A 16,834-nucleotide genomic window follows, 5' to 3' on the forward strand; every position below is an offset into this window, starting at 1 on the left:
GTCATCCCCCCCCCCGGGGAGGTGCAATTTCCCCTGTCTGGCGAGTGCATGCGCCCTATAGCAAAAACCTCTCAAAAAAAACTTTTGTCAGTTATACAAATAAGTGCAAAAAAATAGCTCTAAATAGAACATATTACTTCTCAATTTATATAACTCCAACTAAATTAGCTCTCTGCATAAAATACAACAGCAAAAAGATATAATTTCTAAATATAGCATATGATACTATTTCCACCAACTAAGGAAGGCACTAAAGTGGGTCAAGCATTTTCATATCAGATTTTTAAATTTCCATAAAAAATAGAAACCAGCACTAATTCCTCATAGTTAAGGACTGCTAAAATAAAACATAAAAGCAAACAGCTGCCAAAGCCACGTGTCCAACACAGGGAAAGATGAGGGGTATGATTTCAGTCTGCAGCGGTCTCAGAACCACGAGGCTCAAAAGAGGTTCGAAAATCATCCTGAAGGTCGATACTCTGGTTTCATAGAGATTAGATAATACATTCACTCTATGTGGTACTTTTCCTTAGATAATAAAATTATTAATTTTCTTAATTAATGAGTTTATCAAAAATGAAGTTGAAATATGGAAAGAATAAAAAGGATAAACATGCCGCTTAGAGGATTATACACTGAGGAGAACCAAAATGCACGTGGCAAGCAGCTTTTTAAGTCTTTATGGTTCAAGGTTGTTTCTCAAATTTAAAGTAGGTGCTTTCCACTAATCTCTACCAGAAACAAAATTCGTCATGGAAAGTAGAGGATTTCAAATCCCATCCACTTCTTCATGATGAAGCAGCTCTGAAGAATAGCCTGGGAATCACTGACTTAAAAGATTCCAGGTGCAGCCTGAAGTCCTTGTGCTGGTTATAGGGGCAAATACTTATCACAAAGAGCACCCCAGTGCTCTTTCATTCATTCAACAGACACCTACCAAGCACTCAGTATTTGCCAGGACTGTTTTCATGCTGGGGCTACTCTAGCAAATGAATGAGTCAGTGAGTCAGTTCTTGCCCTCATGGAGTTTGTATTCCAGGTGACAGGGAATAAAAGCAGTAAAATCAGGAACAGACTACTGATGAATGCTTAAACGAAAGTAGCCAGACACAATAAATTACATGTTGCATGCTTCCATTTATACGGTATTTTCAGAAAAGGCAAATCTATTGAGACAAAAAGCAGATCAGCGTTTGCGGGGAACCAGCCTTGGGAGTGGAGATGGACTGCAACCTGACATGAAAGACCTTTCTGGGGTGCTTGGAATGTTTTAAGATGAAATGCAGTGTTAACTGCAACCATGTAAATTTTCTAGAAACTTTTACATAATAATGGGTAAATTTTATGGTGTATGCTTTATGTCTCAATAGAGCTGTTTTTGAAAGAAAAAAATCCATGCAGTGGTGTGGTTAAAAAACTTAAAAAAAGCAGAAGTGGGCTTTGTGGCACAGGGAGGTTACTGTTTTAACAGTGACAGAGGCAGAGCTCTCTAGAGTTGATCTGAAGGGCTTGAAGAAGTAGGCCATGGGAACAGCTGGCTCCCCACATCTGCTCCTCACAGAGAAAACAACTAGTGCTGAAGGCCTGAAATGAGAGCACATTTGGAGGATTCAGGACGCAGCCAGGCAGCCCATGTGGCTGAGAGTGAGTGAGTGAACAGGGGCTTTGTAGTAGCTAGGGTGGGAGGGTGGAGATGTGGAGACAGCATTTACACCTTACAGTTTACATATAAGGGAAATACCCTTTCAACCTAGGAGGACTTTATATGATTAATTATCTTTTCTTTAGCCAAGTATCAACTATTAGGACAGCAAATGATGGGGCCGGCAGACAGCGTGGTGGTTAATGGCCGACAGAGGTTCTGGTCCTGGATCTGGTGGCTTGCTTTCTCACTTTTCATCTCTCTCTCTCTCACTCTGTCCCTCTCTGATCAAATTAAAATAAATAAAATAAATAAAGTTAAATAAAATAATTCTTAATAATAAAAAAAATTTAAAGACAGCAAATAACAACACTCCTAGATCAGGTCCACATGACATGCAGAAGGTATAGGTTGCTTACATTTAGCAAAAATCCATCTTTTCTGAAAGGTATTGTTATCCTCAGACACCAAAAATACTATAATGATACCTTTATTTTATTTATTTTTAGAGGTTTTTGCCTTAGGGCATGTGAACTTGTCAGAGAAAGACAGTGAGAGGAAAAGTGAGAAGTCACCCCCAGACCACACTGCAATCCCTTCTCTTCCATTCTCCTGGGATCTTGGGTAAGCACACATACATCTGGTGATTTTCAAGTTACCAGGTTTGGATTCAAACCATGGTCAGTCACGTGGGAGTCCAGCAACCTTAACTGCTACACCATCTGCTGGTCCCAAGATACCTTTGTTTATGACACATTTAAAATGCAGTCCTGGGGCCAGCAGTTGGTGTAATGGCTATGTTGCTGGACTCCCATGTAGTCGACCGCAATTCAAGTCCCGAACCCGGTGGCTTAAACTCACGTCAGGTACGCGTGCCCAAGATCCCTAAAGGAGAATGGAAGAGAAGGGATTGTGGTGTGCCATCCCCCCTGGGGGTTGATTTCTTGCTTTCTGTCTGTCTTTCTGGCGAGCGCATGCGCCCTAGAGCAAAAACCTCTTAAACACACACACACACACGCACACACGCACACACACAAAAAACCCACAAAACCCACAATCCTTTGCCAACTATTATCTAAACAAATCACTGGCAAGTGAAAAGGTAAGTTATATCATGTTCTGCCTGGAGAGTTCAAGTACAAATGAATAAAATAAGTACCAATTTATAGTTTTTAAGTGTGGTGGAACTGAATGAGTACTGACCTAAGATTTAAGAAATGTCAACTCTATCTAACTGGTCCCTTAAAAAAAAAAAAGTTAATAGCTGGTTAATAACCTAAATCACAATCTCACTAAGTCTGTTTTCTCATTTGTAAAACAGGAAATTAAGTCTCCGATTTCTAACTTTGCTCACAGTTCCTTACCACAAATAGTCTGAAGCACCTTCCTAAGGCTGAAGCCTAAAGCAGGGTTTTCAAGATTTAAAGGTAATGAGCCAATGACAGCACCTATGACTGCATCAGATGGTAACAACCTTAGGTCCCTCCTTATCTTAAATAATGGCATCAATCACAACTCCACCACCCTTACTAGACAAGAAATACCTGAATGGTTCTAGACACCAGCTTGTCCCCTTCTCTGACTCTCCATCTGAGCACTTTCATCCCCTTCTCTCATTCTTCCCCTTCTAAGCAGTTTCTAGAACACAATCAATGTCTTTCTCTAAAGTTCCTCTTCTTCTCCCCCTCCCTACATCACTACTATCACCTGTATGACCTGTAATTCCAGGCCTTTCCATTTCATCATTTCCACTACAGCAGCCTACCAATCAGCCTTCAGCCTCTTCAACTCCCAACTACCCTTTAGACAAGTCCTATTTCAATAATTAGTCGAAACTCTGTCAGGGAATTCAAGAGCTTTCTCAATCTAATTCTAAGAGAACTCTTTGCCCCAAATTCCTCTTCAGTACACTTCATGTTACTCTCACACTAAATCTCATAACCTTTCTCAGATTGCTCAAGTCCTTTATGCTGTCTCTGAGCAACTGTTCCTTAGGTTTGCCCTGCCATCCCAACTTCATATACCTGATAGCAGTGGTGATGCTGGCTGTCCATTCGGAATCTACTCCTCACTTCCTACACATTAACAGAAGCCTAATTTTGTCCAGGTTTCCACCCTTCAGGAACTGGCCCTATCTCCAACCCCAAGGGATGTCAAAACCAACTTGCAAGCCGTGCCGACCAATAAGACACAGGAGAAGCCCACAGCAAGGTTTCCAGGAATGGCTTTAGTGCCTTTCTCAGTGGCCAATATCACATTTGAAATTGTGGCAATTATTTTATAACCACAACAAGGAGCTTAGTGAAAATAGTGTGGTTAAAATGAGGATGGCAGAGTACAAAGATAGAATTTGGGTCCTTGGTGCTGCCACTAACTGCTGAATTAGCCAAATACAAAGCTATTCATTGGGACTGTCTTCATATGGGATGGTAAGTTGGTTTGAGGCATTTGAATAAAGGTTTTCTGTTATTTAAAACAGCAGCACTGGGGCCAGCAGGTGGCATGGTGAGGAGCCAGACTCCCACATGGCTGACCACAGTTCAAGTCCCAGACCTGGTAGCTTGCTTTCTCTCTCTCTTTCTCTCTTTTTGGTGAGTATATGTGCCCTGTAGGAAATTATTTTTTAAAATGATAATAATGACAAATAAAGTTAAATAAATAATTCTTTTAAAATTAAAACAGCAACATTCTATTAAATACCTTCCTATGATTTTTCCCTTGAAGACTTAAAATTCCTTCTCTGTGAAGCTAACCCTAACCCCTCCTGCAGTTAGTTTCTTCCTTCTCATGTATATTTTTATATTTTACATTATACATTACAATGTATATGAATTTTTTTTACATCTATTCTCCATGAAGTTATTCATTCCTAAGAAATAGGTATCTTTTCACTTTAACTATAGCTTATACCCAAGTTCCAGACAGAGTCAACAACTCCATTTGACGTCTTATACGTAAATGTGGCATTAATTTCCTTCCCCACAGCAGGAAACTGTACCACCATCTACTCCATGCTCGCCATACCAATTTCACTGTTTTACCACACCTCATACATAACCCAGAAAGTCCTGCTGACATTAACTCTAAAATGCATACTGATGGGCCTCATTATCTTCCATAATCTCCACTGCCATTACCTCAGCCCAGGTGGTCACTGTTTCCCTCTCCTATTACAATGAAATGGCCCTAAGTAATATCTCCTTTCACTCTTGTCCCCATCCCACAGTCACTCTTTCACAAAGCAGACAGAATGAATTCTCCGAAGTAAAAATCAAATCGAGTCATTGCCTTGCTTTAAATTCTTTCAATTGTTTCCCATTACTCTTAGATACTAGTTTCTGACAACAAAAAATGTCTCTAGAACCTTCAAACGTGCCAACGCTGAAGAGACTATACACTGTGTCTTTCAGATACTCAGTTGGCTGCCCCCCGTTTCTATTTCAATCAGTTCATTAAAGGCTTTTTTCAATGATGCTAGCTAAAGCAGTGCTATTTCAGAAGCTTGCCCACCACTCCCGCCCTAATTAGAATCTGCAAAATCTTCTTCAAAGCACCATTCCTAAGTTGCTGAAACTATTTGGTTATGTTAGTTTAGATAACTACAATCTGTCTGTTTCCTACGTCCCCCTGAGAAGGTAAGCTCCTTGAGAATGAAAGTTCTATCAGTCACAGTCATTGCCATAGGAGTCTGCCTGTGTAGACGAAGCTCCAGAAACGTTTCTTGGTAGTCTATTCCATTACATCTTTGCATCCACAGTAGCTACTACTCAGGAAGTGCTCAATAATTGTTTGATGAATGAAAGCAATTTGCTAACTGGAAATTTCTCCATTATGTTCCTTTCATAAGCAATTTCAATAAAAGATATAAATGTCCCAAAGCTAAATCCATACTTACTACCGAGCAATGGCTAGTTGAGGATGATTCATTCTTCTCTGGTAGCAGCAATAGTGATTTCATATTTTCACTGTCTGTATAATCCACAGGCCGCAGACCAAATATGTTTCTGGTAAAAACAAGTGCAGATGGGTTTAAGTAAATAAAATGTGCGATTTGATTTCTTAACTAAATGAATGCAGTGGTGGAACAATTCTTTTTTAACATCCTTAGTAATTTTCAATTTTAACTAAAATAAATGAGTTAGTATTCACAGTAGACATAAAAATCTAGTATCAAAAGTTGTTGAATTCAGTGGAAAAAAAAAAAGATGTCAACTTTTAGTTTGACACCAGATTACAAGGAATATTTTCAATGATATATACTGTTACTTACACGTGAATTTTTTAAAAACTCTGTGTTCTTATATCTATTTTTAAAAATTTTGCAAGAAGACATGTGCTCAATGAAGACAGAGACAAAAAGAGAGAATGGGGGGGCAGAGAGAGAAAGCACCCCCTATTAGGGATGGCTACACTGCAATCCCTTGTCCTTTCTCCCTCTTTTTGGGATTTTGGGTATGTGCACACACATGCGCTGGTATGTTTTACAAGCTGCCAGGTCTGGGACTCAAACCATGCAGTCAGTCATGTGGGATCCAGCCGCCTTAACCACCATGCTGCTGGCTGGCCTGCCATTCATATTTTTAAGTGTTGTTTTATAATCATTAATCACTATGGTTGAGATGTTTACAAATGCAAACAAATATCATTTACTAAAGCTATTATAATAGGTTCTATAGTCTATACAAACAAATACGAAATTATATATTATATATAAATTCAGATACTCATTTAGATCCACTAGGAAAAAAAAACTATGCCAAATAATAAAGTAGTGCACAACACTTTAAAAATGAATTTTAATATATATGTGTAATCAATAATAATCATAGCCGCTTCAGAACAAACAGTATGGTCGAAAGAACACCTGGGTGCAGACGTCTCAGCATGTGCTAATTCACAAGTAACGGGATGTTACACTGGAAGAGACTTTAAAGATCACAGTATGACTCTGCTATTTTATAGATAAGAAACCAGAGGAACAGGTTCCAATGACTCAACTAAGGTCACATTCTCTTTGTCCATTTTAGTGATATTGAATATTGCCTATCCCAAGTCTTTTGTTTATATGGTAACTTGTTAAGACTATAGAACTTTTGTCTACTGTTTCATTTCCTTATGTATGACTTCAAAAGCATTATATTATAGAGGGACTAAGAGGCGGACAAAGAGAGGGACAAAGCAAGAGAGAGAGAGAAAGTGAGAAAGCAAGCTGCCAGGTTTGGGACTCAAACCATAGTTGGTCATGTGGTTGGTCAGCGACCCCAACCACCATGCCATCTGCCGGCCCCAATGTTTTATGATTTTAAGATTATGGTATATCCATATAAGGGCCATTAAAGTTTATGTGAAAATGCAATATATTCAATAGGATATAAATTATAAACACGGTACAATGCCAATTTTTTCAACTGTGCTGAATGCATAAAAAAGATAGAGAAGGAAACAGGGTAAAGCATTAGGGGAAGAGGAAGAAAAACGATGCCAAGTCTGAAGCTGCATAAAGGTCGCACAGAGTACTATGGTCAGAGAGAAGGTCATTAGTGACCTTGGTGAAAGCTGTTTTGATAGCATACTGAGAAAAATAAGTGAGTGGATTAGAATAAAAAATGCACCACACCAAATGTTTTTCTAATAACCTCTACTCATGACTATCAGATTTGGTTGCTCTGTCTTTTTTGGACAGTGCTAGATAAACACTTGGAAGTCTGTATTCTCAGATGCCCTTTTATGCCCAGATCCAACACTGTGTAACCTTCCTCTGGCAACCGTCTTTCTCCTGCCAAAGCATAATGCAATTGATCGTATCTCAGCTTTGAGATTTACAACAAAGCGACCCAAGTCACTGTTTACATTTAGAGGAGTCAATCTCTGGGTATTTCATAGAGCTCATCCATGTACTTGATTCTCAACTTTACTCTGCAAATTGTGCTCACGTACCAATGACACAATATCCTTCCATACATATGTTATAATAATCAAAATAGAAATCTGAGTTGCAGAACTAATATTCTAGGCCTTACACCGCCAAGCATAAAAATGAATAAACAAAAAAGTCACACTGTATGCCATTAAAAAAATGACTGTACATATGAGTATGTTTAACAAAAACAAATGTAGATTTTTCACCTCAAAGAAATAAAATATAAAGAGCCCAATTCAATACATAGTAACTGGATAACACTAGCATAAACATTTTACACAAATAAGAAAAATGATTCACCATGACAATATGAAAAAATGTTAACTGAAAGTACTTCTCAAAAGTATTACCAACAGTTAAGTTAGTGAAGACTTTAAGCAAAAAAAAAAAAAAAAAAAAAAAAGGAGGGATTTTTCACCTTCCCTTTTTCTGTCTCTCTGTGGCAAGCAAATGCACCCTATGTCAAAAAGGTTAAGTTAGGAAAATTTTAAAAAAAAAAAAAAAAAAAAAAAAAAATCAATAAAACAACAGTCTGAACCAGTACATTACTTTTTTCTTGTAAAGAACTGCTTAAGAGCTAGCCCTGTGACTCAGTGATGAAGTACTGCACAGGAAGAGCTGGATCCTACATGGCTAACTAGGGCTCAATGATGGACCCCTGTAGGTTATAAATATGCTAGATATGCCCAGGAAATGAACAGGATAGAGAAATGGAAGGAAAAGGATAGCGGCATGATGGCTAAGACCAAGGGCCATGGTGGGGTGCTTTCTTTCCCTCCTTCAACCTTCTGCCCCACCCACCCCCAAGCCTATGGCATTGGGGAGGTGGGTGGGTGGGGGGAGAAGTGCTTCATAAAATGCTTAACAGGATTCCAATTTACATTCAGGGCTCATACTACACAAAACTTACTACTGCATACAGTCTTAAAGCATGTGGTTTCTCTACTTGGATTACGGATGGCTTCTGCTTATATACAGCTCATTAAGCTCTTAGCCCTCCTGTATTGCTAACGAACTGGAGAAGAGCACATTACAAATGCTACAGATGGAAGGATAATCAGTTAAACCTCCCTCCTGAATAATGGGAGATGGAACCTATTAAGTCCTGTCATGTTGTTTCTGCTTTGTCATGAACCACTGGGATTCGGAATTAGACACAAGTTTATATGTGGCATCTTGGAAAAAAGAAAAACAAGGTAAGATAGGGCAAATTTAAGATTTTTTCATTAGTATCTAGGCACAAAAAATGCTATGTTTTCTTCCCATAATGGCATATCTGAATGATCTAATACTCTGGTTATGGACTTGGTGTAAAAAATCAATTTTAAATGTACTTAATTAGATTTATTCCCTTTTTAAAAACCATACTACATGGAGAAAAAATCACGTTACATTAGCAACTGTCAATGTAACTGATTACTAATTGAAGAGAATGATAAAGCAGTTATTCCCAACCACTATATAGAAAAGAAGGCTTTGTTTAGATTTACTGCAGCATCATTGACTCAAGATAGACGGCAATAATTTAATTTGTTATTTTATTAGAATGAGTTACTGAGCAGGCTTATATTGGGCCATTGGAAAAGTCACAATGTTTTCTGCATGGAAAACCAAAGAAAAATACTGATGATCCAACAGAATAATTTTTTTCTAAGTACACATAAATATAGGAAAGCTTTAACACTTAAATGAATTATTTTAGAAGGATACACCAGATTTGGAATCTAACACATCCTTGCATATAGGAGGCCTCGCCTGGCAGCATGATCATGGCAAACTGAACTGCAGTGCTGAAAGTCACAAGACCAGCTGGATTTAGATCCCTGAGAATGCCAGGTTGCACGCATGCTTACATGTGTGTGTCCAAGATCCTGATAAGCTAGAGAGCCAGGGAAACTGGCTCACATCTTGCTCTCTCTCTCTCTCTCATGTATGTGCTTTCTACCATGAGTAAAATCAATTTTAAACGTAAATATAATAAGGGACCAGCAGTTAGTGTAATGGCTATGCCGCTGGACTCCCATGTAGTCAATCACAGTTCAAGTCCCAGACCCGGTGACTTAAACTCACACCAGGCACATTTGTGTGCAAGCCCAAGATCCCGAGAGGAGAATGGACTGCGGCGTGGCCATCGACCCTGGGGGGTGATTTCTTGCTTTCTGTCTCTCTGTCTCTCTCTGTCTTTCTCTGTCTTTCTGATGAGTGCAAGTGCCCTATAGCAAAAACCTCTCAAAAAAAAAAAAGTAAAAAAAATTAAGAGTGTATTTTCGCTTTCCCATATAATACAATTTGAAAATAAAGAGTATGAGTAACATAACTCTGAAATTCCTCTTCCTAACTAGGATTCTTTCTGATCAAGACTGATGAAAAGAAAGCACTTTCCAAAAGGTTGAACTGCAGTGTTTCATGTCCCAGCCTCACCCTAAAGGCAGAGTTCAGAACACAGCATAACCTTGAATGTCCTTCTCCTCCCCTGAAGGATAGGGTAGAGGGCTGCTACAACTGTGCCTGAATGAGCCACATCACACCAGTAAATGAGTGAAAGGCAAGTTGGACACATTCAGACATGTTCTTGAACACACAGATCACCTAATCTGCAAAAACATATGCAAAGAAGGCACTTTTACTCATGCTAAACCTATCACGCATGACAGGATACCAAGAGCGTCCATGAATGATTTCCTTTATAAACAACTATGAAATTGCAAACACATAGGTCTAATTCTTCCAGTCACCGTGCTTGTTGTGAAGCAGGAAAAGGCACAGTAATTCAAAGGAGCAACATATTTTTGTAAAGCTATAAAACATAAATTATTTCTGCTATGGGTGACTAAATTTTTTTTAAAAATTAACTAGGGCAGTGAGATAATTAATAGCTTCAATGGTCCATATAATATTTCCTCTTAAGAATTCAATAACCTTCCAAAAAAAACTTAATGGCAAACCGAGTACCAAATCCTAAATCCCACATGTCTGTTAAAAATGCAGGCGATGTACTCCACTCACTGAGGATAATTTTGATGTAGACTGCAAGAGCTTTAAGGAGGTGGCGAGAGAAAAAAATAACTAATGAGCTTTTGAAGTTGATATAAGTAGTCTTAGACAACAAAAACTGTAGAAGACATAAACCTTTTTCCTCATCATTTGATGTTAAAATAGAACAAATTTTCTTCTTTTCTTCCTACTGCACAAAAGGTAAAGTTTTCATAAAAAAGCTCTCATAAATGAATTAACTGTATTTAAGTGCAAGATGCATTTTTTGGGGTAAGAGGTTTTTGCTATAGGGCACATGCGCTCGCCAAAAGACAGAGAAAGAGAGACATAAAGCGAGAAATCCACCCACAGGGGGCTGACCACACCGCAATCCCTTCTCCTCCACTCTCCTCTCAGGATCTTGGGCATGCACGCATGCCAGGTATGAGTTGTTTTAGGCCATCGGGTCTGGGACTCGAACCAGTCGACTACCTGGGAGTCCAGTGACACAGTCATTATGCCAACAGATGGTCCCGCAAGATGCATTTTTAAAATGCTGAAGTTGGCATAACGAAAGCTCAAGTCACCTTATAAAGTACTCTATATAAGTAAATATGACTTAAAAAAACAGTGAGAGCCCAGAATATTAAAATAAAATTAAAATTAAAGATAAAGTTTAAAATAGATATATTAACTTTCTGCTATATACCCCTTCTACAATCAAAAAGATTTAAAACACAAAAACCTTGCATGAAAAAAATTTTCTTTTTTTTTGAAGAGGTTTTTGCCATAGGGCACGTCCGCTCGCCAAACAGACATCAAGAGACATAGAGACAGAAAGCGAGAAATCACCCCCGAGGGGGGATGGTCACGCTGCAATCCCTTCTCCTCCATTCTCCTCTCAGGATCTTGGGCAAGCATGGACATGCGCCCAGTCTGAGTTTTAAGCCACCGGGTCCAGGATGTGAACTGTGGTCCACTACGTGGGAGTCCAGCTGTCATAGCGATTCCGCTAACTGCTGGTCCGCGCATGAAAAAATTCTTAGCTCAAGAACACTGCCTTGGGAACTAGCAGTTAGCATAATGGCTATGTCGCTTATTTATGTAGAATGTATCAAAATAAATATTTTCAAAAAAAAAATTCCTTCCACCTATATTCAACAAGATGCTTTTAAATTCACTTGGTTTTACAGCAGGTAAACTCCATTCTTTCCTCTCCTCTGTCTGGGCTTTTATCAGCATTCAATGCCTAATTATATGTTGACTCCACTTTCTAAGCTACAGAAGGCTCTCAGTTATTTTTATCTTATAAATCACTACTAAAGAGATAGTTCTTAAGTCTGGTCCAGTATTTGAGGTCAGGAGCTATGGTATATGCCTCTCCACCCCCCACACACAAAGTCACTTACAGAGATTTGGTTGTGAAAGTATTAAGACAGAACTTAACACTTCATGGTGTCAAAAGGTGGGCCTTTGGTAGTGATTAAGTGAGTAGGGTGGGGCCCCTGTGACTGACTCATAAGAGCTTAAAAGGAAAAGAAATGGGAGGGAAGGAAAAGGAAATGTCTTCTGCCACGTTGTAATGCAGCCAAAAGACACCCCCACCACAACTCACTCCTGGACCCTAAACTTCCAAACCTGAAAGAACTGGACCCTAAACTTCCAAGCTGAATGAACTCTACTTTTATAAATCACTCTTTCAGTACTTTCTGTTATTAGTAACAGAAAGGATGAGACCATGTGGTATTGGCACCATTCATGACAACATAACACCAGATTAGACCAAAATATTGAACTTTCCAACCTAGCTATCTTTGCCCACTTATACAACCTTTCTTCTCTCCTAAAGACATGTAAGAATAACTTCTTTATAAAGAGAGATTTTTGCTATAGGGCGTGTGCACTCGCTGGAGAGATAGGAAAACAGAAAGCGAGAAATCACCACTCGGGGGGATGGCTATCCCACAATCTGTTTTCCTCCATTCTCCTCTCAGGATCTTGGGCATGCACACACACACACACACACACACACACACACATGCTGGGTATGAGTTTTAAGCCACTGGGTCCAGGAGTCAAATCAGTCGACTACGTGGGAATCCAGCAAAGTAACCATTATGTCATCTGCTGGCCCCCCAAGAGTAACTCCCTAAGGCTGGACTTTTCCTTTTCTGACTTGTTCTCTTTCGTCAGTCTATATTACAAAAATTCATACTCTTCTCTGTCATTTGCTTTACCCACGATTGAAATAATTCAAAGTAAAATTCTTACAGTAGCAGAAAAGTTATAAAATCAATCAAAACATACCAAATGCTGAGTGAAAAGAGTATGCACTTAGTGTGAGGACACAGGTCTTTTGTCAAACACTCTTCTTTCTACAGAAACTCCTATAGCCATCCTTTGCTGATACCTATAGTGCAGTAAGAATCAATGGACACAATGCCAACCTAAAGGCCTACTTTAGTTTACAGGGACTTGAGGATGTAAAAACAAGGAGAATATTTTTTGAGCATCTACAACACAAACACTATTATGACATTTTGCTAAAAAATGTATACTGGTTCTATGGTGAAAAAGTAATGCGCTGCTCAAAAGAAGCCAGGTCCCACATGACCATGGCTCAAATCTCTGTTTCGGTCAGCCTGAAACATGCAGACCATACCATGCACATGAGTGTCCAAGAGCCAATAAGCTGGAGAAAAGGAATTATAGTGTGACCAGATTCTAGGGAGCATCCTCTCTCTCTTTCTCTCGCTCTCATGTGTGTGTGTATATGTACTCTACTATGGAGAAAGAAAAAACTATAAATGAACACTTCAAGTTTTCCGGGTTTGAGATACTCTGATACACATGGGAAATACAGGAGGGACGGTATTTCTCTCAAACCCTGTCTCGTTGGTGTGCTCTATGCAAAGCGGCAGTAAGAATTCATGAGCATCCTTCTAAAACTCACAGCCTCAGATAAAAGTGCAAAACAGACAAAGTTTGTTTTTAAAGTCTACAGGGAGTATTTAAGGATAAATTTAATGAGAATTTTAAGTCTACCTTCTCTGCAGTGCCTGCATGCTATTATTAACACATTAGTATTTCAGAGTGATAACTACTAATAATAAAATTAGAGAGATCTTTAAAAATTGTATAATATCTAATTTATCAAGATAGACAAATAATGTGCCAAACTGGGATGGAGTGGTGGCAGGAAACAGCTCATTTCTGTAAGTTACTCCACTCATGTTCCAGAGAAGGTGGGAAACGTCCAGATTATTTTTTAGACGGTGTATGTAATTTTGACATCCAAATCGAAGGAAAAAATGTTAAAGATAAAAATCACCAATCATGAGACCAGCAGACAGTGTAATAGTTAAAGTTGTTAGACTCCCATCTAGTTGACTGCAGTTCGAGTCCCAGAATTGGCAACTTAAAAAACTCACACTGGGCGTGTGTTCGTGCACACCCAAAATCCTGAGGAGAATGGAGAAGGGACTGTGGCATAGCCATCCCCCATGTGGGGTGAATTCTCACTTTTTGTATCTCTGCTTCTTTCTGTCTCTCGGGTGAGTACACATGCCCTATAACAAAATCTCTCAAAAAATTAAATAATTATTCTAATTTGTAATTATAAATGCAAATATCTGAAATAAGACTCCAGTAAACTGACATAAAATGTTTAAATAATGACATACTACACCAAATCAAGTTTACCCAGGGATGCAACAACAGATTAATATTAAAAAGTTTACTAATGATATCAAAAGGCAAAGAGTGTAAGATCATCTCAGAAACTGAAAATCATTTAATAAAATAAAAAACAATTTTGGGGACCAGCAGTTGACGTAATGGCTATGTTGCTGGACTCCCATGTAGTCGACCGTGGTTCATGACCCAGACCCGGTGGCTTAAACTCACACCGGGCACGTGTGCGTGTGCTGATGGAGGAGTCCTACCCGGCGGGGCCCCAGGATCTGTCTGAGACCCCCCGCTTCCAGTCAGTTCAGTACGTTAGCAAGGCCACTACTGTGCGCCCCCCTGACCTAGGATTTTGCTCCAGAAACTGTGGCAGCCTTGCTGGGAAGCGACCCCCTTTTGATTCCCCAATATACTACTATAAAAGAATTACATAGCTCTCTTATACATACTGAGTATAAGATAAAATCTTCTAGGAAGTGCCCGGACTGCTCCCCTTTGCTCTGATCACTTACTATTAATTACAATGCTTTATCTCCATGGTCACAATAGAGGGTGGGCTGAAGTTCTTTCAAGGCAGAAATAATCTTGACCTTTGGAAGGCCCTTCAAAATACATTTAAGGTAAACTTAATCCTTTCTTTACCTAAAATAGGATTAGGCCAAAACTGGCCCAGGACACCCCTGCCCTCACCAAGTGAAATAGATAAATATATTAGGATTCCTCAAATTAAGTTTTAGGTCCCTACAAAACTGTATAAGTATCATTCTTTATTAAAATCCATAAGAACTAATATCTATACTTGAGATTTTCTTTTCTCAGCACCATTCCTGGTAATCACAAGATGGCTGCTGCAGCACATCAGCTGATAATCATCTCTGCTTACCGGAACCGCTTTCCGGAAACTGCATTCCATGGAGACCCACCTACAATTGCTTGCGGAACTGCACTAGACCCACCCTTAATCCAACCCTGAATAGAACCTATGTTCTCTATTGTTAAAACTTTGAAGCTGAGGGAACCAGCAGTTAGCGTAATGGCTATGTCTATGTCACTGGACTCCCACGTAGTCGACCGCGGTTCGCGTCCTGGACCCGGTGGCTTAGAACTCACGCCGGGCGCGTGTGCGTGCGTGCCCAAGATCCCGAGAGGAGAATGGAGGAGAAGGGATTGCGGCGTAACCATCCCCCCTGGGGGGTGATTTCTCGCTTTCTGTCTCTATGTCTCTCTCTGTCTGTCTGGCGAGCACACGTGCCCTACAGTGAAAATCTCTCAAAAAAAAAAAAAAAAAAACTTTGAAGCTGATAATTGAAACACTTAGCCCCTCTTCCATTTACTTGTATGTAACACATTTTCAATAAAAAGGCACGATAATTCCTGGCAGTTGTCACTCCTCAGACAGCAATCTTTGAGGGGTGTCCAGCATAGGACGTGCATGAAAAGGCACCGAGGCCTTTGTCTTCTGTTCACCTTCGCCGCCTTCGTCGAGATAACGCCCCCTCCGAGGCTGGTCCCCGGCATGTGCCCAAGATCCCACATGCCCAAGATCCCGAGAGGAGAATGGAGGAGAAAGGATTACGGCGTGGCCATCCCGCTGGGGGGGTGATTTCTCGCTTTCTGACTCTCTGTCTCTCTCTGTATTTGTGGCGAGCACACGTGCCTATAGCAAAAATCTCTTTTAAAAGAAGTCTAACTAATAATAGGAAAATAACTGGAATATAGCTTCCATGGTGCAATAAAGAACACTGATTTTAATACTGATATTATTAACTGTAAACCTTTAGTCAGTATTGGAAAGAAGAAAGCCAACTATATTACCATTATTTTATAATACTGCTTTAGAAGCTTTAACAAATGCAATGTGAAATGAAGTTTAATAAATGATAATTAGATCTTCAGAATTATATGTTGGCTGCATAAAAGAGAAATATACTAAAATCAACAGTTTCCTATATATCAGGAATAACAAATTATGTCTTAACAAAATAGCCAGTTCACTAAGGCAAGAAAAGACTCAAATACCCAGAATAACCTCAATATATAGTTATGTGCATGTGGACATACACAGGCTTGTACATAAAAGAGGCAAAAAACTAGAAGGCTTAAATAAACAGAAAAACATGCCATTGTGAGAAACCAACTTTATTAATCCACTGTAATTTATGCACTTACTCAATTTCAATCAACATTCTAATGATGTTTTTGAAACTTGACAAAGTAAATTAAGCTTTATCTGAAAGACTAAACTAATAAATATAGCCAGTTCCTCACTCCCCAGTCCCTCCAGTGCTGTGGTCACTACTTTAATCAGATTCACCACTTCCTCCCTGGAATATGGGATATACCTCTTAACTGAGCTCCCTCTGCTCAGTGTGGAGAAGGGAGTTTCGATTTAAAATTGGAACTCTTGGGACCAGCAGATGGCGTAATGGGTATGTCGCTGAACTCCCATGTAGTTGACAGCAGTTTGAGTCCCGGACCCATACCTTAAACTCAAGCCGGGCACATGTGCATGTGTGCCCAGGATCCCAAGAGGAGAAGGGATTGTGGTGTGGCCATTCCCGGGGTGGTGGGGTGGTGGTGGTGATTTCTAGCTTTCTGTTTTTCTTTCTGGT

The 16,834-nt window shown here is 39.5% G+C and overlaps 1 protein-coding gene across 1 annotated transcript in view; it reads right to left on the minus strand.

Moving 5' to 3' along the window:
* BARD1 (BRCA1 associated RING domain 1) overlaps positions 1 to 16,834 on the minus strand; it is a 114,018-nt gene that overhangs the window by 40,938 nt on the left and 56,246 nt on the right. The window contains exon 7 of the mRNA XM_006162597.3: positions 5,538 to 5,646. Coding sequence (XP_006162659.1) covers positions 5,538 to 5,646 — 109 coding nt within the window. The remainder of the gene's footprint in view (positions 1 to 5,537; positions 5,647 to 16,834) is intronic.

Source organism: Tupaia chinensis, unplaced genomic scaffold (genome assembly GCF_000334495.1).
Source record: "Tupaia chinensis unplaced genomic scaffold, TupChi_1.0 Scaffold140285_1, whole genome shotgun sequence".
Taxonomy (NCBI): Eukaryota; Metazoa; Chordata; class Mammalia; order Scandentia; family Tupaiidae; genus Tupaia; species Tupaia belangeri.